This window comes from Perissodus microlepis, chromosome 4, assembly GCF_051167445.1.
Source record: "Perissodus microlepis isolate ML-2025 ecotype Zambia chromosome 4, ASM5116744v1, whole genome shotgun sequence".
Classification (NCBI taxonomy): Eukaryota; Metazoa; Chordata; class Actinopteri; order Cichliformes; family Cichlidae; genus Perissodus; species Perissodus microlepis.
This window is the reverse complement of record NC_140464.1, coordinates 24,120,994-24,144,147: the sequence shown is the minus strand read 5'-3', so window position 1 is coordinate 24,144,147 and position 23,154 is coordinate 24,120,994. Positions and strand designations below refer to the sequence as shown.

The 23,154-nt window shown below is 41.5% G+C and overlaps 2 protein-coding genes across 3 annotated transcripts; one reads left to right on the top strand and one right to left on the bottom strand.

The window, feature by feature from the left end:
• The first annotated feature begins 1,576 nt into the window (after positions 1-1,576).
• LOC146389009 (uncharacterized) lies at positions 1,577-14,166 on the top strand. The gene is made up of 14 exons (XM_084926633.1): positions 1,577-2,397; positions 2,743-2,898; positions 3,064-3,182; positions 4,725-4,896; positions 5,008-5,126; positions 5,288-6,947; positions 7,212-7,322; positions 7,569-7,744; positions 7,883-7,974; positions 10,115-10,248; positions 10,360-10,540; positions 11,283-11,412; positions 11,548-11,608; positions 13,115-14,166. Exons 1-14 carry the CDS (start codon positions 1,890-1,892, stop codon positions 13,132-13,134), a joined length of 3,639 nt encoding a protein of 1,212 aa, XP_084782759.1. The 5' UTR covers positions 1,577-1,889; the 3' UTR covers positions 13,135-14,166.
• On the bottom strand, positions 14,117-21,372 carry cd9r (CD9 molecule related). Of its 2 annotated transcripts, none has more exons than XM_084926635.1 (9): positions 21,248-21,372; positions 20,879-20,990; positions 18,989-19,094; positions 18,790-18,887; positions 16,310-16,384; positions 16,113-16,214; positions 15,758-15,853; positions 15,548-15,631; positions 14,117-15,292 (listed from the first exon to the last, which is right to left on the bottom strand). In XM_084926635.1, the coding sequence occupies exons 2-9, from the start codon at positions 20,942-20,944 to the stop codon at positions 15,086-15,088; spliced, it is 834 nt and encodes a 277-aa protein (XP_084782761.1). In that variant the 5' UTR covers positions 20,945-20,990; positions 21,248-21,372; the 3' UTR covers positions 14,117-15,085. The 2 variants fall into 2 exon arrangements, with proteins under 2 accessions (XP_084782761.1, XP_084782762.1); XM_084926636.1 differs by having other exon boundaries at positions 14,117-14,486; positions 21,248-21,371.
• Positions 21,373-23,154: the final 1,782 nt, after the last annotated feature.

Below are 23,154 nucleotides of genomic sequence, written 5' to 3'. Positions count from 1 at the left end.
CCCCGCTGGCTGCCTGCCAGTGGTTTGAATAGAAAAGTGAGACAGGAGCAGCTTCGGGAGTCTATTATGAACTCGACACAGCCGAGGTTTTCTACAGTGGATGTGAGCCACTTCACTTTTGAAGGCTGCAGAACAACTTTGTGTGCGGTGAACGTTTTGTGTGTCGACTGTGGTGCCCTAGCCACCGTTTACATTTAATAAAAAAGAAGGAAAAAAAAGATAATGCCTCATATTTAGCTGAGCCAAACTGTCTCCATGGTTACTGGCTAGGGGTTTTCATTCTTGATTCACTTCCTCACCCAGGGCGCTCTTTCGTAGCCCTCCCCCTTCTTTCCCTTTGCTCTTATTACTACATTTAACTCCAGTTTGTCCCCGCGTGGTTTCTTCTTCTCTTTGGGACGATGTCTGCTCCTCCCGCTTCCTGCTCGGTGTCACCCCTGCGTTTATGCCTCCCACACAAAGCCCTGCGATCTCAATGAAAGCCAGACATGCACACTGTACTCATGCTCTGACTTTAAAGAAAACAACTCGTGCCTGTAGCTAGGCAACTCCAAATATGAGTCATCCCACTGCCGCGCCCATCAACTGATCAACACCCCCCCACCGCCACCACACACACACACACACACACACACACACACACACACACACACACACACACACACAGAGCTCTGGGTCCTCTTTAAGAAGCGTAGCTGTTAACATTATCTCTGCAGTCTCTTCTAACCTTCATGGTAGCTGCGGAAACACAGCACTGATGATAATGCTGTAAGGACGCAGCCCCTCTCTGGCGTCAGTTGATCTGAACCACAATCTGATGGCATGACTGATATCAGCTCCACACTCACTGCCTGTCGAATGGAGTTGGTGGCAAACTATCGCTGACCATCTTTCTCAGTTGATCGGTTCAGTTTTTCTCTGCTGACAAAGCCATTAAACAGTCTTTTCCACGAGCAGGTCTCTCCAAAGGGAGTTTATCAGCAAGTTATTAAAAATGAACGCAGTTTGGGAAAAAAAAAATGCAAAATGCAAATGAATGAAAGGAAGTGGAGTCATTGCAAGTAAAAGCAGGAGTTATGTGGGGAAATATTCTTCCAGTGTGAGTTACTTTTAGCCTCTGACTAATTTTTCTGTCAGCTGATCACAAAAATAAATGACTTACAAAAAAAGAGGGTAGGGGTCAAATGATCTGAATTTCAGGGACTAAATGGCATCTATCAGAAAGACAGAGCCACATGTGTAGCTGAGCAAATGCATGTCCAGATGTTTTAATAAAAAAAAATCAGCTACTCAACTGTATTAGAAGATGAAATATATACAGTTAGCCAGACTTACAGATTAGTAAGTCTACATGATTTCAGTAGGGTTCATAAAATAATGCTCTTCAAATCTTCGGTGACTTTGTGCAATGCAGTGCTGCCCTCTAGTGGACAGAGACGTAAATACATGTTTAAGATTTGTGACAGTCAAAACTAGGATCGCTGAAGCGACACAATGCTATTTTAATTTTGGCAATAAGGCCCAGATTATTCCGAGACATCACTCAGTCATGTCTATACACAGTGTGTGACTAAAAAAAACCTCAAAACAAACACGAAATATCTTGTGTGTGTTTAGTGAAGTATATAAATAAGACTAACTAGTAGTATGCTAAGTTGTTAATATCCCATACGCTATATGACTAGACGGAAAAGGTAAGATTAGATTAGCAGCTGGATGCTAACAGCGCCAACATAAACACTTGGGACAGTAACGGGTAAGAGCGCGTGCCTCTTTGCCAATTAAGGCTAATTAAGTGACCAGGTGCGCTGACAGAAAGTCTACAAAAACACTGCCGCCCTTCATTCCGTCCCAGTGTTTTGGTGCAAAGACAATAACGCGTATTGGCAATGCATTTCAAACATAAAGGATACTTCGGTGTTGTGCTTATTTACACCATCACAACAATCGCTTTGCCTCTAGTAAGCCGGTGCGAGCCTACTGCGTCCTCCTTCCAGTCGAATTCTCCTCCTGATGACAGCAAAGGTCATTTAACTACGGAAAGCAGCAGCAGTCATTCCTCCAGCCCTGACGTCGGAGAGCGGCTGGACCTCGGCTCAAGGCGCGCAGAAGACCTCCTAAACTCTGACGACCTCCACAGCAGGAAAGAGAAACCCAGCAGCAGCCCCGAAGAAAAGCCTGAGAAGAGACTAAGACCCAGAATGGCGTCTTCTTCGGGTCCTACAGGTGTCGGTGACCGCCACAACCCCAGGCAAGCCGAGGAGGAGCCGGTTTATTCATATGGAGACTGCAGAGAGGGGAAAATTAAGCACGTAGTTTACGGCAAGTTTGTCGTCGCTGGCCAGCTGGAGCCAAACGTCCCAACTCTCCACTACCAATCAGATTCCTCTGCTTCAGGTAAGCTACTGTCCTGAACTCACCTGACCCCAGGCTCCTCCTCACTGTGCTTGCGTTTTACTTTGCTACTTTAATACTCCCCTAACGAAACCAGTTTGATAATTTTAGTCATTTTTATAAAGTAGTTGGTACATTTTAATCCCTCATGATGATTAGACACTATTCTACCACTAAAACTAATCTTTTCACTATAAGAGGCATTTTGTGTCCAGTTTCCTTATCCATTAGTTTGCTACATGAAACTCCCAATTTCCCCCTCTTTCACTCACGCACACACACTTTACATTCTGTATAATCCTGACACTAACACCATATTCTCAGAGGTGGTTTGTTTTTGTTTACCAGTCCGGTCTCTGGGAAGCCAGACAAGGCTCAGGGGTCACCGGGTCAGCAGCACAGTGGAGAGCTGGCAGAGGCTGCTGCCTGTGGTGGAGTGTGAGAAGGACAGCATGACCCTCACTGTCAGGAGGAGACGAGCTGCACAGCTCTTGCTGGACCGAGGTGATGCTACACCTTCTGCATGTCTATGCGCTCCAATAGCCTGGATTTTATACTTGCACTATATTGCAGTGTTTCTCTTTTTTTTTCTTCTTTTTTTTTTAAGGTTTCTCTTGGGAAACCCAAACAGTTTCTTAATATTAGTAAAATTAAGATTTTGTGTCCCAGCGAATGAATCATCGGTGCCTCTGTCCCAGCTACCACCACAGTGTGGTTACACTCTTCAGACCACATGGAGAGACCTCCGTTTGATGGCTCCATATTACGCTTGTCATGTCATTCAAAAGGTGCGTGTGTCTGTGTGCTACACTTAGATTTTAATTTTTTACATTTTTTTAAAAAAAAATTTGAAACAGTTTTTGTAATTTTGCCTTCAGACACCACCACAGTAAATTAAGTTACACGATCTAGATGTGATGTCTGTGTTGTGCGCTGTGAGCTGTCCAATCAGTTTAGCAGTATAACTCAAAAATTACACAGAAAGTGATTTAAACATAGAGTACATATTCTGTTATTAAAATATGTGAAATTTAAATGATCGTTTACATTTTCTTTATGAAACTATAAATTTACTTTCACGCATCTAAGCAAAATACCTCCAGTTTTGGAATGTTGGTAGGAAAATCGGAATAAGTACGACTAACAAACGTACTAAACAGACATTCACTTAAATACAACATCTGTTTCTCATGAAAATCATATTTTTATAACTCCTTTTTGAACTTCTTTGTTCTGGCATTGCTTCAACTCTGCATTCAAACTCTTCCACAGTTTTGCTGCATGCACAGTGGTACACGCATCCAGATTTGAAAAAAAAATTTAAATTAATATTTGCTTTTCTCAAAAGAAGCTGTAAATATTTCCTGGTAGTTGGGTTTTTTTGTTTGTTCTTTTTTCTGTCTGAACAAAATTTGTGCCACATTATCTCCACCGTGTTTGACAGATGATGTGGTGTGCTTCAGATCATAAGCCATTTTTCCTCTTCCCATCATTCTGGTACGAGTTCTTGGTTTGATGGGTCTAAAGGTTGTTTTTTGCATAACTGTGCAGGCTCTTTAGATGTCTTATGACAAAGCCTAATGTGGCCATGTTGTTGTGTTTGTATTACTAGGTTTTGTCTTGTCATAAACTTTTCTCTTTGTTTTAGACTTTGATAATGACCCGTCTGCTTCCTCCAGTGTCCTTGAGTTTCTTAGATGTTGTGCAGTTGGTTTTCTTAACCATGGAAATAATTCTGTCATCATGCACTTTAGTTGTCTTCTGTGGTCTTCCAGGCCCGTTGCTGCAGCTGAGCCAGTCAATGCAGTAATTCTTTTTAACACTGCACCAGATTATTGATTTGGCCACTTGTAAAGTTTCTGCTGTCCCCAAGTCTAAGCAGTTTATGTGGAACCTCTGAAAAATGTTGGACTGTGTATAAAAATGACTGTTATTCCTAAAGAGTTAATGCAATTCTTCAGTAAAGTTTACACTTCAATCACATGTTGTTGTTTTTTTCTTCATTTTCCCCTTTTAAAGCCAGAGAGGCAAAACAGCCAAAACTACAAAAAATAAAGTACAGTGTGTTTGTTTTTGGCTGCATTGATACGGTTTTAAGTGTCAGATTATATGAAAAATGTCCAAAACTGGGCTAATTGTTCTTATTTAGGAAAAAAAACTGAGGTTTTTGTAAAACCTTCCTCCTTTTGTGACTGATCAGAGGAGTTGTACATTCACGCTAAATAATCTTTGAATCTGGCAAACGTTTCTTTTAAAATCCTGAGCATGTATGGTCTAAGGTGGGGTGTTTTTAGCTGAGGGTGGTGTAAATGCTCTCTGCTTTTATTCAGGATGACAGTTATGTGCTGCCCCTGCTATGGAGGGGAATCCCGGTCAAGATGTCCTGTCCAGTCTCTCAGATCAGCCCTCACACTGTGGGACTATCCTCCCTCTGCTGCTCTTCACATGGGATGACTGTCAAAGTACACGAATCGACTCCTTTGGAGAAGCAGAGAGTAAATGGTAGGCTCCCCTTTCTTTCTATTGGCATCAAACTTAATTTAGATAATAGTTTAGCCTTTTGCCCTCATATGTTGAATCAAATATGAACTTTTATTTCTCTTCTGTCTGCAGTGAGAGGAGATTGGACCCCTCTAGCTCTGTTGGCTGAGCAGTGTGGCTACACTTTGGCTAAGCAAGATGCAGATACTGTAATTGCTGCTCCGTTTATTACATGTGGCATCACAGAAAAGGTGAACTTCAGAGCATGCTATACATAAGACAGACTAGTTGTTTTTATTTCTTTAGCCCATCTGGTTCTCCAGCATAATCATCGTATCTGATGGTTACTACATGTGCACATTGTCATTTCCTGTGGCCTTTAAATGTTGTTTTGTTTTTTTTCCTCCTCCAGGATGGAGAATATATACTTCCTCTCCAGATAGGCAAGGAAATCTTCACACTTGCCTGCCCTATGTCTTCTCCTGAAGAGCTCTCCATTAACACTCAGCCTCTGGTCAACAGCCCAGCTTATCTAGCCGGAGGGGCAGAAGAACCTATGTTAGGGGCTCAGGAGCCTTTTCCATGGGCCCCTCCTTTCTACCTGGCTCCACCGTACTATCCTCACCCTACATATCACCATAATTATGCCAGTCCTAAAGTACATGCTTCATATGATTCTCCTACTCCAGCATCTTTGACTCCTGAGCCGACTTCTAGCTCTCAGCTTCACCCTCCTGTTGATTTCCAGCCAGATTATCAACCCTACTACGTCTACCAGATGCCTTTCTGGGAGCCGTATGACAGTCCTCCGTCACTCGTTGAAGAAATGGAAGATTTACGTCGGGAAAACCCAGAACGAAGAAAAAATCAAGAAACTCCTTTTTTGGCGTTCTCTGAAAAGCACAGTGTCACACCTACAGGCTTTCCAGCTCAGCTCGAAGCGCCGCATTTCCAGCCTCTGAGACATGATTTCAATCCATACTACCACTACTACCATCACCCCAAAATCCCCCTTTCTGGCAAACCTCAAAACACTGATTCAGGTCTGGATGTTTCTCACGAAATCTCTTCAGCTCACTTGCGTAATGAATTTTCAGCTTTGGCCCCCAACGTTCAACAGTCTAAGAGCATCAGGAAAGTCACCTCAGACCAGTTCCCTCCACCTGTGTCAGAGACTACCTTTTATCCCTACGCCCAACCGGAAAATGCTAAATTGGTTGACAAAACCCTTGAAACTCATGCTCCTCACCTTCTAAACCCATATCTTTACTACTATTACTATTACTTTCCACATATTTCAAGGGGTGAGGCTGAAAGACCGGTTCCATCACATCCCGACATGCCTGGAGAAACAAACTTGTCGAATTCCTCCCCACGTCCTCTTTCACAAATTCTTCCAGTAAATGAGCACAACGTGAATGCCTACATAAAAGCACACAAGAACTTTGAAAAATATAGCACAGAGCAGATCAAACATCCTAATTTGTCTGCTAAAGTACATTTGGAGCACAATGATGCAAGTCGCTCTGCATCTGTGTCTCCTGCAGTGCTGCCTCCAGTCCCACAAGGTCCCCATCATAGACTTGAGCCTCAACAACACCCTCCTCACACTCAATCATTCATCAATCAACTGAATCCTTACCAGTACTACTACCACCCTTATTATCATTACTCTCAGATGTATTACAGACCTGGAAACCAAGTTTCTCCAGCTTCACCCCATCTTCTTCAAGCACCTTCTGCTCCAGCTCAACATCTGACTCCACCTGCACAATCAGTGTATGGTTTTCATAACTGGATGCATAGTCCTTTCTATTACCTATACTACCCATCTAAAGTGCCCGAAGACAAGCTCCATCCTACAGGCAGCATAAACTCTGAAAACAAATCTGCTAAATCTCAGCTTCCCTCAGACTTTGACTATGGCATGATGGCAGGATATTTTAACATCCCTCTGCCACTGCACAATCCTTTCCATAGTTTATATTCACATTATATTACTCAGCAGCACCATAATGAGCAATCTGAGAAACCTGATGAAGATGCGAAAGAGAATCTAGACAAAGTGAGAGGTAAATGATCACATTTAAGGGTTTATCAATCTTGAATGCCTTGCAGTTTAAATGTTTGGTCTTACAGTTTTAGTTTGACTGCACTGAAATGTTGTGCTTAATCAGAAATGCAGTGTTTTGACTTCAGATCACCACCACAAGGGGGCAGGAAACCCTCAGCCTAATGTTGTGGCTGTAATTACACACCTGTATTGCATATTTTCCATCTCATGCTGCTGAGTCATCCATAACAAGTTCTTCTTGCTTTGTTTGCTTTCCTCTCAGATTACCTCGAGGCCCACACGTACACGCCCTCCGCCTCACCCTGCGGCCTTGGACCTGTGTCAGATACTGATTGCAGTAACTCTTTAGGCTGCTGTTCAAACACTGTGAAGGGTGAGTCTCGCACAATACAAAGCTTGTAAACACTTGTTTAAAAGGATGACGACTGTAAAAGGGGAAAGCAAATGACTAATGCAACAACTCTCAGGCTTGAAGCCTTAAATAAGTATTTGATCCCCAAGCAAAACATGACTTGGTGCTTGGTGGTGAGATCCTTGTTTGCAAGCACACCGGCACAATGTTTCTTGTAGTTAGCATGGGATCCAATAATTATTTCCCACTCTGTATGTGTGTCGGCAGGCTGTACAGTGGGGCAGTACTGCATCTTTGCGGTGCCTGACTCTGTAGTACAGCCCACAGTTGCTCCTCTGGCTCATTCCCCTGAGGACATTAATGCTTCCTGCACGCTGCAGAGGTTGACCCCTGATCTTGACGTCTACATTGTACCTCTGGATGGCTGCGGAGTAAACAAACATGTAAGGCACATTCCTATGTTATCACATCATGTAGACCCCCCCCCCCCCCCCCAACCCCCAAAAAGAAGGAAAAATGGACAAACACACGCCACTGTGGCAGGATAAATTAAAGCTTTTTTTAAAAAATATATTTGATAGATGCTTGGCAAGACGGTGGTTCATCTTTTGGAAGTTCGAGGTTTACATCCTTACCAAAACGGCGATTCTGCACATGAGAGTTCTCCTTTCAGGTATGTCACTGCTGTTTACAGGAAACTTGCTTTTGTAACCATTGCCAGCAGCCTTGTAGTACTTAGCTTTAAGCATTCAGCCGTAGCAGGAAAGATTGTTTTCTCTTAAAACATTGTCCATCTGCTTTGTTTTGGCTGACGAGTATAACAGCCACCTGTTATACTCATTTCCAGCTCCACATTTGTATTTTTTGACTTAAAGCGTAGATTCTTATGATTCACAAATCTAATTTCAAATTGATCCTTAATTATCCGTGCTACCACTCAGTTCATCCTGAAACAGTCTTTCTTTCCTCCAACTGCCCGTCTCAACTAGGAGGCTTGCACAGCAGGTGGATGAGGCTGTGCGTGTCTGAGATGACCACACTTGCGATATCTCCTCCATTTGTCTTCATAAACATCCATATTTTTAGTTTTAGAAGTCTTTTAAACTTTGAATGCAGAACTAGCGTGCGGCTCCTTTATCACAAATTATCAGCTCATGATGCTGCTGAGATGTTCCTGATGAAGCTCAGGTTGCTTTGATGGGAGCATGTAGTTTGTTTCTATTTTTGGGTCTGGTCTCTCCTCTTCAGACCTCAGATTCTGTGTGCAGTTCAGGTCAGGCGAGAGAGCTGGCCATGCATGCTTGGCAAAATATTTGTAGGTTTTGCCCCATGTGGGCAGGTGCTGAGTTATGCACAGTTATTCTTCTCCATGCTTGTTGTCATGAGCAAGGTTGTCATCAAGTGCTCCAAAATCTGGTAAATCCCTTCATTGACTTGACACCACAAATCATCAGACTGCAGAGTCCCGACCTCGATGTCCAAATTAAATCCAAAATCTATTTTTTTTTTTCTAAAAGGCAACTTTGGACCGTTGACGGTTCTCCTTCGCGTGAGTAGGTCGTCTTATGTCAGCAACTTTTCTTACTAAATGTTTCCCTTCCAGTCAACATGAATCACTTGCGCTTCATGAACAGCCGTTTCTGCAAAATCCTTCTGTGGTTTATACTCCCGTTTGTCGGAAGGTTGTCAGACTTCTGATTTGACCTCAACATGACCCTGCTTGTGTGCTTGGACAAGGATACAGTATTTAAACTGTTTGAATAGTAACTTGAACTTGAAAGAAATACCCTGATAATGCTATACTGGATTCTAACTGGACTTTGACTTTCATGAGCTACAATTATTGAAATGAATCCAAAAGTTTTGAGACACTGAATTTTATGTGTCATCCTACTTGTATGAAAGTTTACCTTTTTGTTTGGGAAATATTTTTTACTTTTTGGTGATGATTTATAACGGGAAACGAGGAAAAGCAAAGTGATTCCTGTCGAAGTCATTGTTCTGTGGTTTGTCAACAGTTTGAGCAAATCTGCTCAATCTTTCGCAACCAGTGTTTTGTGGGGCAATTTTAAAAAAAAAAAAAAAAAAAAAAAGTACTTGCTATTTGTCCACAGGTTCCCAACATGGAGGCAAAGTGTTTTCAGCTTTAATCCATGTCCACCATTTTTGATGCCATGACCATCGTCCAATCTTTAAACTGTTCACTTTCAGCTGACAGATGGAGGGTGCTGATTCCAACACATTGATATTTTTTTTTTAACTATATTTCCTTTAATGACAAACTGCAACATGAAAGAGAAGTACCTCGTTTTATATCATTTCTCATCCCTATTTAAAACTCTCAGCTGTCGATGGGTTCAATAGGAAGTGAAAGATGAAAATGACTTAGTCTCAGCTGCTCAGAAAAGATGCCTCCTCCAGCTGTTATGACACTCATCAAAATCTCATAAATATTAGATCTTCACAACTGAATTATGTGCCTGGCCCACCGCGCAGTGGCCATTCTGTATTTTCTTTGTGGTGGTAAATGTTTTTCCACAGCTTCTGTATTTACATAGTCACTTGCTTCTTGTGTGGAGCACAGTTTGGCACCAAACCAGCTGCCTTTAGGTAAATAAGATACCAGGATCTTGTAAAAGGCTTTCTAATCTCACAAGTGCGCCATCAAGGCTTCATCCTCAGCTTGTTCTTGTTTCCATTATGTTCTCTTTCATTTTGTTTTTGTTCTTTAAGCAGTGCTTTGATCAACAGCTGCTTTTCAAATATGTATTGTTTCAAAAAAAAAAATTGTGTCCGTCTCCTTCCCTCCACAGGTTTATGGTGGGATGTAGTTCCTCAGCAGATTCTCCAGGTGAAGTGAAGTTTCATGTGATGGATGAACAGCTTCCTCTTCCCCTCTCACAGCCAACACCAGCCGCTGTCACTGTGCAACTGAGAATTGCCGAAGGTAATTTTTCTTTAACATCTGTGTTCTGTTCAAGGACCAGATCATAGCGTGGAGCCAGTAGGCCGAGTATTCTTAAACACTTTATTAAAGTGTTTTTCTTTTTCCCTGCAGATGAGTCTTTCACCAGCTACCACCCTGAGGCTCACCTCCCTCTCAGCCTCTTGCAGGGCAGAACAGTTTATGTGGAGGTTAGCCTGAAGGACCCCTCAGAGTCCACGCTTGTGCTGCTGGTTCACTCCTGCCTGGCTTACACTGACGCTCCATATCCCAGTGGGATGCTTGTTTATGATGGGTATGTTTATACAAGGAGGAAAATGACGTCCTCACAAATGGTCTTGTTGTTGTTCATATTGCTGGCTGCCCCAGTGACCATTTAACATGATCAGTGGTTTAGTGTGCTCGGGGATATGGACACACTGCATGAAACTGTAGTTGTATTAGTAAGTACTAATTTTCTAGTTAATTGCAAAACAGTTTCTCTGTGGTTGTTCATGTTAAAGGACATGTGTTTAACAGTATAAACAGCCATTTGAATTGTAAATTTGATAGCTGTGCCAGCAATTTAAGAAATGCCATTGACTTTGCAAAGCTTGCTAATCAATTAGTGCACTAATAGATGCCAGTCATGCCTCTGCAAGTAGATGAGTATGAGGTTAAAACCTGTTCCTGAAAGCTGCGTGAAACCTGCAAAATGTGCAAAGAAAAAACAAAACAAAAATCTAAACCATCTTGGAGGAAATGATTGGTGGATTTTTACTAAAGACTCGTCTCACAAATTCCACTTTCCACAATTCAAACTCAGTCAGGTGGGCATTACTTAGTAACACAGTGTGTGGATGTTTGTACTGCTTTGATTTTAAAGCCGTCATGATCTTTTTAATGAAGATTTGCGTTGTCTTGCCAAAATTACTGCTGACACTGTGTGAAGGCAACCTTGCAGCCACAAATCTCCAACATTAAAGAAGGGGGCTTCTTTAATGCCAGTTGTTGGTCAGTCTTTGGTTGTAAAGGCATGTCACTGTTATGTCGTTCAGCTGCAGCAGCCTGGGGGTTTTGCAGATGCTTCCGACCTCGGACTTGCAGGTCCGGAAGATCGCAATTTACAGCTTCCTCTCTCTTCCACCGCACATGACTAAAGGGGGCTCCCTCCGAGAAGACCCAGAGGTATTTCCCACCTAAGATGCACACAAGTAAACAGCTGTTTGTGTAGAAGTTACATTCATGTTCAGGCCCAGTGCAGATAAGTGAACTCGGGTAGTAATGCTATTGTTTTTGGTTTGTCTTTCCCTCCTCACTCAGATCCACTTCTTGTGCCTGACAGAATTGTGCTCTGATGACTGCACCCTAAGATGCCTCGAAGGTAAGACCATAAAGAGAAATGAAACACTGGGCAGCTTGTTCATTTAAAAGTATAAAAATACTTGTTCCAATTTTGAAAAGTTTTGATTCCTGACTGAAAATTGTTTTAATTTAAACACTCGTTAATAAAATCTGATATCTGCAGACTTCTAGATAAACAAAGTTTTCTAACTTTTCATTCTATATGTCACCCAAGTAGACTGGCGATGAAGCAATAAGGATTCAGTGGTTGAAAATTTGCTAACAGATGTGCAGGAAAACCTCAGAACATGATGGCGCAAGTTGACATTTACGTTGCGTAATGTGGTAATAGTCAAAAACAGAGGTGCCAGGTGAGACTTAGCTCATCGCATCTAAATAAACGCCTTCTTTGGAAAGAATGATGAACTTGAAGCAAAGAACGAGCTCTAAAGAATCACTTGTTCAGTATGGTGGAGGCCGTGTTGTAGCATGACTGTGTATATGTGGCGCTAAAGGAACTCTATGTTCCATTGAGATTCAGTCTAATGCTCAACCTGAACGGCACTTCTTAAACTACAAAGGCCAAGGCACCGCTGGGTACTGATGGGCGATAACTAAACACGTGAACCCGGTAAATAAAAGAATGTGCCTAAACGGGGAAGTTGGTCTCAACACTTTTCACTACCTGAGGCAGAAAGTTTCAAAAACAAACAGGACCTGAAAGCATCTGAAGCCAAATGTAAAAATTCTTAAGTTTTTTTTGGTTTGTTGTTTTTTTTTTTGTTTTGTTTTTTTTGCCAGTTTCCTTGAGCTTCAGCAGTCGTTGACGCCAGAGGGTTTACAGCCGATTACTGATGTTGCCTAAGTTTGTGTATCAAATCATTTTTCACTCTGTGAAAACATAACAAAGTGGGGGGGAAATGGCAGAAATCTGTCATTTTAAATGTAATATTTTTCTCAAACCCTTAGTTAATATCCAAAAAAACTAAAAGGATGGGAAATGCTTTCAGATTCTAGTCTGCTGAAATCACAATGATGCAGACTTGCACATTATGTACTTCCTGTTCTAACACATTGCAAAGTTTTCTGTTTGATCCGTGAGGGGTTTGTGACCTTGCTGCCACTGTTGTTGCAAACCACATGCAGTAACAATACCCAGATGGGTCGTTGCGCTGGTTATTTGGTGGTTAAACGAGCCAAAAGAACAATTCTGAGACATTACACCAAAGCCACAAGCCTTACCAGTTCTTTTTTTTTTTTTTTTTTTTTTTTTTTTAAAGAGGTTAAATACAAAAAGTGGAGGGTGGCATGATTTCCTGCTTCGCTGTCATTCTGCGATAAACTTCCTCAAAGTTGTAAAGCATGGTGTGATGAGTAATGTAGCTACATCAATTATCCTTGGAGCTCGTATTACTGGAGTTTCCATTCACAGAAACCACCTGGTCAGGTTTCACACAGCTACCCAGTGTTCCTAATAAAGTGCTCAGTGTTTGTCATTTATTACGTGAAATGACTACATTAACTTTTTTTTTTTTTTTCTCCACAGGTCCAAACACTGGTGTGTAAGCAACGAAATAAAGATTATTACACAAGCCCAACTTGATTTTTGTCGCTTAGTGGAAATGAGTGTCTCTGAAGGTTTTGCTTCTATAACTAAATAGTACAAATAAGTAGTACAGGGTAAGAAAACAAGTGACAAACAACTGGAGGCATTTAGCCTTTGAAATGTATTTATTTATTTTTAATCAGCAAGACAGTTAACATTGTGTCATTATAAAAAAAAAAAAAAAAAGTTAACAAGCAAAACACAAAGGAATGAAATGTGAGCTTATTTTTTTTTCCCTTTTCTCAGGATGAAAGCTTTTAAGCTTTTACAGAAACAAGTCTTCTGAAGTCTGGAATGTTTAAACAGTTTGACCTAAAACTGAACCTCTCTCGGGTACCTGGCTGTCTTTTTTGTTTTTTATCCTGCTCTTTGGCCTTCTGCAACCTCTACCAGAAATCTAAAAGGAATGCACTTCTTAACAATACTCTACTATACAGCCACTAAAAGTAATGTGAAATTGAAGCTCACATTAGAGCGATGACACCCAACATGCTACACCTTGCTGTAATTGGACCTCTACTGTAACAAAGATGATACACTGACTCCCTTTTAACAGTCATAACTGACCATATCCAGTGACTAAACTTTTACTGTGTGCAACAGACAAACTATTAGTATTAGGGTCACATGAAGGGGGAACTATTCTCAAAATGAATAATAATGAAAATGTGGAGATTTTGTCATTTTTATTCTATAGACTGCCTCATGGAGTTAAGCTGATGAAACTTGTTTTTTGGTACAACATCTGTACTGCATAAGTGTGACCATAAATGTCCTTGCATCGGTCCATCTCCAGCTATTTCATTTTAACCAGATGCATCTTTCTGCACCTTCAGCGTCTGTATGCTCATGGCCACGTTGTTTCTCTTCCCCCTTTAACGTGGCCCTAATACTCATTCGTAAATAAACAGCATAACTTTTTAGGAGAAAAAATGTTTAAAAAAAAAAAAAAAAATTTTCATGTTTTACCAGCTGAATTTGTTAATGTGTTCTCATGGCTGGGTTTGGCCACAATAATCTAGAGGCCTGTCAGGTTAGTGCACGACATGTTACAGGATTTATTAAGCTAAATGTCTAAAAAAATGCCTTTTAATCAAAATATGGTTCTGAAGTAATGTAATCATAGCTAAAGGAAAATATGTAAACACTGTGCTGCTTGTATGTAAAGCAGTGGCCTTTGTTGACAGGAGGTGGTTAAGGGTGTAAAACCCTAATCCGCCTCTTAGTACACATTTGAATAGTACACTGTCCTCTCCCGATGGGCATTCTTGAGCTGGTTCAGGAGAACTATGGCGCAGATCATGGCCGTCATCTGTTGTGCAGACAAAGGAGGAGGGCAAGTAAAGAGCAGGGATGGGATAAAGAGCTATGCAATGACCAACCCACTACATCATCCCGAGAACTGAACCAGCAACAGGTGAAAGAGTGTGAAGGAGGCTAGACCTTCCAGCCACAGCAATCAGATAGCACGCAGCTACAGAAGTGTTTGAGAAAGTGTGAGAGAGAAGTCGAAACAAACAGGACAAATCCAACCCTGTTGATGTACTGGCCGTGTGTGTTTAAAGGCACTAAAGTAAAGATTGAAGAGTTGACTAGTGGTGGAGGGAATATTCAGAGCGCCAGAGGGTTTCTTATACTGTTTTGCCAGCAAATGTCAATCCTACTGCAGATGAAGCAACTTTGGTGATTTAAAAATGTGAAAACTCATTTACTAAATGCTGTGATCTGCTGTCAAACCTGTCAACTGTAAGCTGAGTCGTGTGTGTTAGGTTGGATTTCTCCTATAACGACTGCTAATGATAAAATTGAGACAATGCTGAGAGCAGCAGATGGAGTATGTGTAGTTCACACTAAAGCAATGCGGAGTAAAATCAAAATGGCGAGAAAAGCGCAGTGAGAATGAAGAGTGCACTAAGCATAAGCCACAGGGATGTTGGCTGCGCTGAGAGGAGTGAAAAAGACCGGCTCCTGGTCAGCACGTGTGCTGGTGACTACTTCATGCTGAGCTGGCTGAAAGTTAGCCTGAGTAGAAGTGGTCTGAGTCAGGATAATGTACTGAGGTGTTGAGGCAGAAACAATCTTTCTGCTGAGGGTAATGCTGCAAATCAGAGCGATGAACTTTGGAATGATTGGGGAAATAAAATGAGAAGAAAAAGTTCAAAAAGGGAGGGGAAAGAAGTATATAAGAGAGAGGAGTGCAAAGTGATTAATGTATGGCCATTGACATGAACAACAATATAGAACCTTTAGTACTGTGTATAGACTAATAGTAACAGGAACAACAGACTGTGCTATCTTCCCTACTATTTGTAGCATTTGCCAACTCATTTGAAGCTTTACTTGTTGCAAAGTAAACACGCATTATTTGCCTACCAGGAGCACTCCAGTTCCAACGAAGATGCCCATCATCATTGGTGCTTTACTGTTAAAGACCTCTGCAATGACGCCAGGACAGCTCTGCAGGAAGACCGAACAAACTGTGAGCATCTAGTACAGTACAGCTGAGTGAAAGAGGTAAAGCAGTGCAGTTTGCAGTGGTGGCAGGACCACTGTAAACTGCTTCATTTATTGGCACCAACTTACAGCCATCTTTAAGCTTTCAAGAAACCCATCTGGTTCGGGGCAGGTCTGCTTAACGAGCTCTAGTATGGAGACACCAGTCGCTCCACAGCAGTGAAGCTGCAAAGCAGGCAGATGAAGGAAGAGGTGAAGGGAGGCAAAAAACAAGTCTTAAACACTACCCTGCGCAGCCCTGTGGAGAAACTAAACACCCTTACTGCTTCCACAGGAATTGATGGAAACAGCTGACAGTGACGTCTTCTGTGTGTATCAGCCATATAACTTGTATGCATAAAGCAGAAAAGACTTGAGTATACAGGAAGTAAGAGTTAAAATTTAGTATTAGGTAAAAATGAAAAACAGCAGCTTATATACGTACAGTGTTGTGGATGAAGGTGAGTGTGACAGCAATTCCTGGGTCTTGATTGTGCACATAGAGAGCATACAAGCTAGCATAGAACTCGGCAAACCTGAGTCCAACCTTTAACATGAGAGATCAAAACACAGTCTTATGGTCAGGACATACATTACATACATTAATTGATTTTCATCCCTTTTATCAGTATTTTCTCTCACCTCATCCCTTTTAATGTTGGCAAGCACTCCAACAACAACTACCAGTGTAGCCAGTATGGCCAGAAGGGCGGAGAACTGAAGGGACAGGAAGAACTCTGTTAACTTAAACACTTTTAAACACACAGGAACAGGAAGTGAAACAGCTTTTCCAGTTTTATGTGGGTGCATCAAGAGAAGACGAGGCTTAACATTGCAGTAAATTCTAACAAGGACCTGTTTCGAGCTTGACTAAATGTTCAAATTCCCCATCCCTTCCTTGCATCTGGGATTCTTCCTGCAGTTTTGATACAGCCTGAAGATTTCAGAGCAAAACATTTAACTGGTACTGGACATCCATTAATTTCCTTTAACTTTAACATCCTTAAAAACCAAGAGGGCTTGACCCGAGGATGTAATTTACAGTTAGGACACTGTACATTTGCACAGCAAAGGGGAAAAAAACAGCCAAGAAAACTGAGAGGTCACTGTGTGATTATTGCCAGTTGCCTGTTTCGTCAGCGTGATTACACAAAGTTACAAAATATCCTCTGTCAAGGCCAACTGGGCAATACACTTCACACGATGCAATCAAATGTTCTGTGTATCTGAACCTGGATAAAGGTCTGAATCAAAAAGCCAAATGTTTAAGTGGTTCAAAAACCTCTGCATCATATAAGATACTCAAAAGGTGCTTGCACAGTCCTGCGTTTCTGTGTTTCAGACCTCCCAAAAGTAACTACAGCTTTCAGCAAGATGTGAAGAAACAAATTCTGCAACTTTATGTGCAAAACATCTGCATGTTGTGTTGAAGAGACATCAACTTAGGTTGAGCTAGAGCTGTGCTGTACTTTTGATGTAATACCAATCTAAACCAAAATATGGAGCAGTGAGTCAGTGTGGTCTTTTGGGTGGTTAAAAGAAATAAACGACCAGATTGTTCTTTTATCCAGCTGGCCAAAATTTCGTATCCATATGTTGGCCTTCTGTCTTTAAAAGAAAGCAATTAGCTAGCTTTCTTGAAGTTCCTAACTTTGGTCATTGAGGCTAACAATTATAAACCTCTTAATATTTAAAGTCATGATATTCTAGTGCATGATCCGTGGATGGAATTGCACAATTCAATGCAGCTGTGTGAAGACCTTGTCTGATTGGTGGGGTTGGGACAGTTTTGCATTGCAAATCTCTAAACTTGTAGCCGTGCAGCTCCTGCAGACCAGAGACACACGCCAACCTTTCTGCACTCCGTTTCTACACTGTGTTTAGACTCAGATGGGATAAAATACTTGCACTGATGCTAAAAACCTTAGTAGGCTTACTGATCTGGCAGCAATAAGGGGAATCAATAGGGAACCAACTATATAAACAGAACCAATAATGGCAGTAGCATCAATAAAATTGGAAATAATTGTTTGAACAGGTCACAAATAATTCCGGTGCATGATTTTAATGTCTAATCTAATAAACATTCAATACGCATGCAAAATGTTTTTCCCTGCGGGTATCGCCTGTGCTATGCAAAGTACTCACAGGTGTGACACACACACACAGATGCAGTCTATTCATGTTGCAATGCTGATACGCAACATTAACGCGGCATAATAACTTGACTTTTGGTTTTTACCACAATGCATCGCTCGGCTTTTGTTTGACTTTAAACAAAGTCACATTTTAACACTTAGTATGCCGCATGATATTAACCTGCCTTGTATCTCATATCATCTTAGACTATTTGACTCATGGGGGGGAGCAGAAGGTCTGTAAATAGCCGTCCTTCCTTCCTTCCTGTTTCATTGTGTCATCGATGAATGGAGAAGACTGAGTACTCGGAGAGCAGCTTATTAATTACTTTCCTCTGGCACTCTGTTGACTTGTCTCTGTGGTTCAACAGAAATTATGTTGTAACAACTTGTTGAACTTGATGTACACATTAGAATCAAGGATCTGATCTGAATAACGACTTTACACAGATTTTACCATTTGCACCAGCATGTAGGTGATCCATGTGCTCTAACATTTAAGCGCCATTTCCAGCATTCACCTTAACCTCTGATGCTGGCACTGGGGTGGTTTTAAAATGTTTCACCGTCTTCCTGTTAAACACAGATAAAAGCCTGAACAGTAACGTTAAAATTTGCCATAAAGTTAATGAACAAAGGAGTCCTCCAGGAAGCAGCGCGGTATTTAAGCTTGTTCTGAACATGTCCTTGCAGGGCACTTCTTGTTCAGGGCGGTTTGTTTTTTTAATGACTCCTAAGAAACGACACCAAATGGGATTACTAGAGGTATACTAAACGTTACTAACACATTTTTGTTTTGGTTTCTCTGACTAAAACTAAAAAGCAACCTAAAACTTTCCCTTAATACTGAGTGAGTTAAAAGGTGTAACCACTGTGCGAGACAGGGTTTTGTGTTCACAGCACAGGAAACAACTGGTCTGACACCCATCTTTACGGAAAAGTGAGACTGTAAGCCAACATGCATTACCCATCAAAACAACTCACCACTTGCAGAGCGCATCTCTTCTCGCTGCAGGCACCGTAGTCTCCAAACATCACCACAAACAGCATCACTGCCCCGAGAGCGATCAGCACAGTCACACCTGTTAATAAAACGGAGCGGGAAACGGGGCCGTTTGTCTGTTAAATATACATCGAAGCCAAATGTTCCATCATGATTCTTCGACCTAATAAATGCACCGACCCATAACAAATGCGCTGGAGCTTAATTCCTCCACATGGAAGATCGCTCTTGTGTTGTCGCTGAACCTCAACCACAATCCAAGTCCAAGGAAGGCAAACCCCACCACCTGTCACATGAGGAAATAAAACCAGGACAAAAGTGTAACGAACAACATTCCTGGTTACTTTCACATCCTCTGGTTACTGAAATATAGGTTTTTAGGGTCTATATTTATAAACCATGCTGTGTCACGTGTGACAGATGAGTGTTTTTCACACTGTGCAGAACAGCTGGCAGAGGGGACAAACAACAGAAATTGGCATTTCAGGCATTTAAGACAGCTTTCTTCTGATTGGCTGTCCCTCGCAAGCATAACGTTTACACAGGAAGTGGGCGGGACTGATGCTGTGATGACCACATTAAGGATTTTGCTCTCGTTGATGTCATACAGAACCAAGAAGAACAGTTAGAATAGAAAAGTTAAACCATTTAGTATTTTATCCAATACCATAAAGTTCTCTCACTTTGTTTTTTTGATTGTCAAGCATACCAACACTGGCACTGAAACCTGCTACAAATGTTGCAATAAGACAGAGTTTATAGAATTAAAGAAGTTGAAAATGTCGCAATGATACCATGTTGTATCAGTCTTTTTGTCCGGCACTCAAAAGATTTTATTTTTAAATATTTACATTTATTACATATAATTTACGTATCATGTTTCATAGAAACATGTTTCAGTCACAGAACGATGTGATGGATAAATGAGGCTGACAGGAAGTGGTGTCAGATGAGGTGGAGGAGGGTCAGAAAGAAACAGGTGAAAGCTGAGATTGAGGACATACCAGCTTTTGAGGAGCCTTAGCGGGGACTACATGATTCAAAGTCTATTATGGACTTTGAAGTATAGTGTAAGCTAAGACTCTGACGTGGTGGCATTTGGTTTCTCAGCTGCTGTACAAAACACCGAGGTGTGAAGGGTAATCATCTATCCGTGGCAGCCTTGTTCATGCTGTTTAAGAAAGTTCTCACTTCTTTCCAGACAATTTTATTCTTCTTCCACTCATCGGAGATACTGCCTTATTTTAAAGAGTCTGTACAATTTAACCTCACATTTCTGAAATCCCACTAAATAGCTAAGAACAAAAATGAATTGGTGGGTCTTAATTTGATCCCATCCCATACAACTCCTATTTTGTTATTTTTGTGACTATTTATATATATATATACACACACACACACACACACACACACACACACACACATATATATTTCAAAAATTAAATACTGTTGGGTTCCTATCAGCTTATAGATGTGCCAAGCACACAGTTTACACTGATGGTAACGGTGATTCCTGAAAATGAAAGTAACCTCTCTTGGTATCCTAAGAAACGAAACCACAAGGAAACCTGGTGTTGTTCCAAAAAGTGATCGTGTGCAAAACAGCGTACGTGTAATATGTCTTTGCTTATATCGGTAAACTAACTGTAGCCAATGAGATTTATGGTATTATAAATCAAATAAATGACCTGTTTTGTAAGTATCTGTAAGACTCTTTTATTGTACCCACATTGTAACCATTCCAGTCCAGACCACCAATAATATCTTTGGAGAACTATTGTTATATTTATTGCAACTTGAAATATGTTTTACAGATTAGAGTCCAACAGTTCATTAATAGAAGTTCAAATTGTTTGGCAAATACCAGAAACCACTTTTTGGCACAACACCCCAGTTTCATCGCAAAATGACAACTTTTAATCCTTCATGTAAAAAAAAAGCGCATTTTTTCTGCCCGTTTATCTCAAGAATTGATCACAAAACAGGCGAAAGAAAACGAAAGCCATGCTTGGCCTTTCCCTTTACCCTCCCGTAATTAACCACGCAGTATTAAAATCGAGCCGGACTTACCGCGAAGATGATGTTGAAAATGATGAGGATATATTTGCAGAGCAAGCCACATCCATCAAGAGCCATGATGATGATGATCAGCGGATCGTTGAACTGAACACACGGTGAAAGTCTGTAAAGTGCAAAAAGCAGAATTCCCTCACCACTCCGAGCAGGCCTGGCAGATTATGCGCATTTAAAAATACAATACAAACGTTTTCTGTGCTGCTGTGTTAGTTTCTACTATTTCACTCTATTTAATCCGTTAATCGCGCATTAAGCAGCCAGTATTGCGTTTAAAAGGTTTAGTAGTCTTTTTGATTTCAAATAGATTACAGCGTGGCAGAAACGTTCGCTGCGAAATCATCTCCCAAACCAATGGATCAATACCTTTATCGATGTTTGTCTGCCTGATCAGCGGCCCTCGGTCAGCTCACCAGGTGGGAAACGAAACAACTAAATCTTGAACGCTGCTGCGTGTGCTTTTCCAAGCCTTGATCTGCGTCACGCTCCGCCTCTTCGTCCTCGCTCGGTCTTCTCATTGGGCAAACCACGTGAGTCACACATGCTTTGACCCATGAGAAGGCGCAGCAACGGATCTTTTTTAGAAGAAGAAAGAAAAGGAAACTTAAGGAGAAACGAGAGTTAAAAAGACAGTGATAGTGTGATTTACGCATACCAGCAGACAGACCGTGACTGTTTGCGTCATTTAAAATGTTCTAATTTTGCATAAACATTTAAAAAAAACGAAGAATAGGGATCTAAGCTTTTTTTTTGTCTATTACAGTTATAATCTTTCTTCTTTCTTTCTTCTTTCTTGTTTTTTTGTTTTTGTTTTTTGGGTGGGGTGGGGGGAGGAGTCCCACACAGCACACGTGTGGCTTCCGTTCTGTGCACACAGCAAAATACAAAAAATAATACCAAATATTTGACAATTGTGTACTCCAGATTTTATTGCTTTATGCCTCCCGTGTCAGTTCTCAGTTATCCAGTAATAAAGATTGGCATATGTTACATTTGTCCTAGTCTAAAGAAATCTCAACCTGCTTCATTAAAGAGGACATGAAAGACTGTGTGGAGGACAGCGTGTCTGAGACAGGTGGTTCATTGTGTGGAGGACTCCTCCACACAATGAACTTCATACAGTGTAAGTCTATTACCCACAACCAACCGGCTACATGACATGTCAGTGGCTACATCGGTGCCAGTTTTTGAGAGGAGGTCTCCATGATGTAAATTAGCCTTTATATGTGTAGCATTTCATGTTCTCTTCTTCTGAACCACTTTGATGCCATCTGGTATGTTCTGTGCTGGTTTGAGCACATTTAGCAAGCCTTTTTAAACTCCAGGACCAGGTCAATCGGGTCTTTTAGAGAAGCCCAGAGGTTCTAGACTTGAGCCTGTCCTTTGTTTACCTACCTGAGAGCCGCACACTGTAGCAGCTAGTTCTGTGGGGGCTGCACGACGTTCGGGGATCAGTATGCCCATGTAAACTTTCTCAGTTCAGAATCCACAACAAATGGCCCTCTAAGACAGTCAGATCACAGGGTCCTCTTACTGCCAAGTGGCAGTCAGTGATCTGGTTTTCGACTCTTCTCTGTCTGCTGAATGGAGACCCAGAGAAGAATGGACTTTTTGTACTAGCTGGCTGGAAAAGTATCACAGCTGTTACTGACTGATTTTAATACCCTGTAAAATGCAAGGACTTGAGCAAGGATGCTGAATCAGAGGTGTTGAGTTTGATTCTCTTCATGGTACAGGGAAAGTCTCTTCCCCTTCGCATGACAGACTGTGGCATTTGAGGGAACCCTGTTGAGGCCAGCCGAGCAACTTCAACACTAAAGGTTCATGTGATAGCTGTATTTGTATATTATTACCAAACTGATGACAAGTTAGTCAATGCACATTTCTTGGTGACACAGATTGTATGAGGCTCAGGGTGAGGCGTGCTGCAACATGTGGCCTCCCATTGGTTTAGCAAGCCTTAGAAAAGTCACCCTTTGAGACCAGAACAGGAATGCCCCAGAGAGAGAGGTCCAAGCATAGTGCTTTTCTTTTAGCAGTTATGGATAATAAGCTGGTGAATGAGCTGTGTATCGTCTTTGTCAGCCGTATGCGGACAAAAGTTGTTTTCCCAAGGCCTTGTCAGGAAATGAGCCCATAGAGCATCCATTTCAATCAGAGTGGGACAAAAGGGCTCATTTGCCGGTCGGATCACTGCGGCTGCACATAACGGCAATACAGAGCTTCAGGCGCACAGAGCAGCTCCTTGGGTAGAACAAGGGAAACGCTCTCCA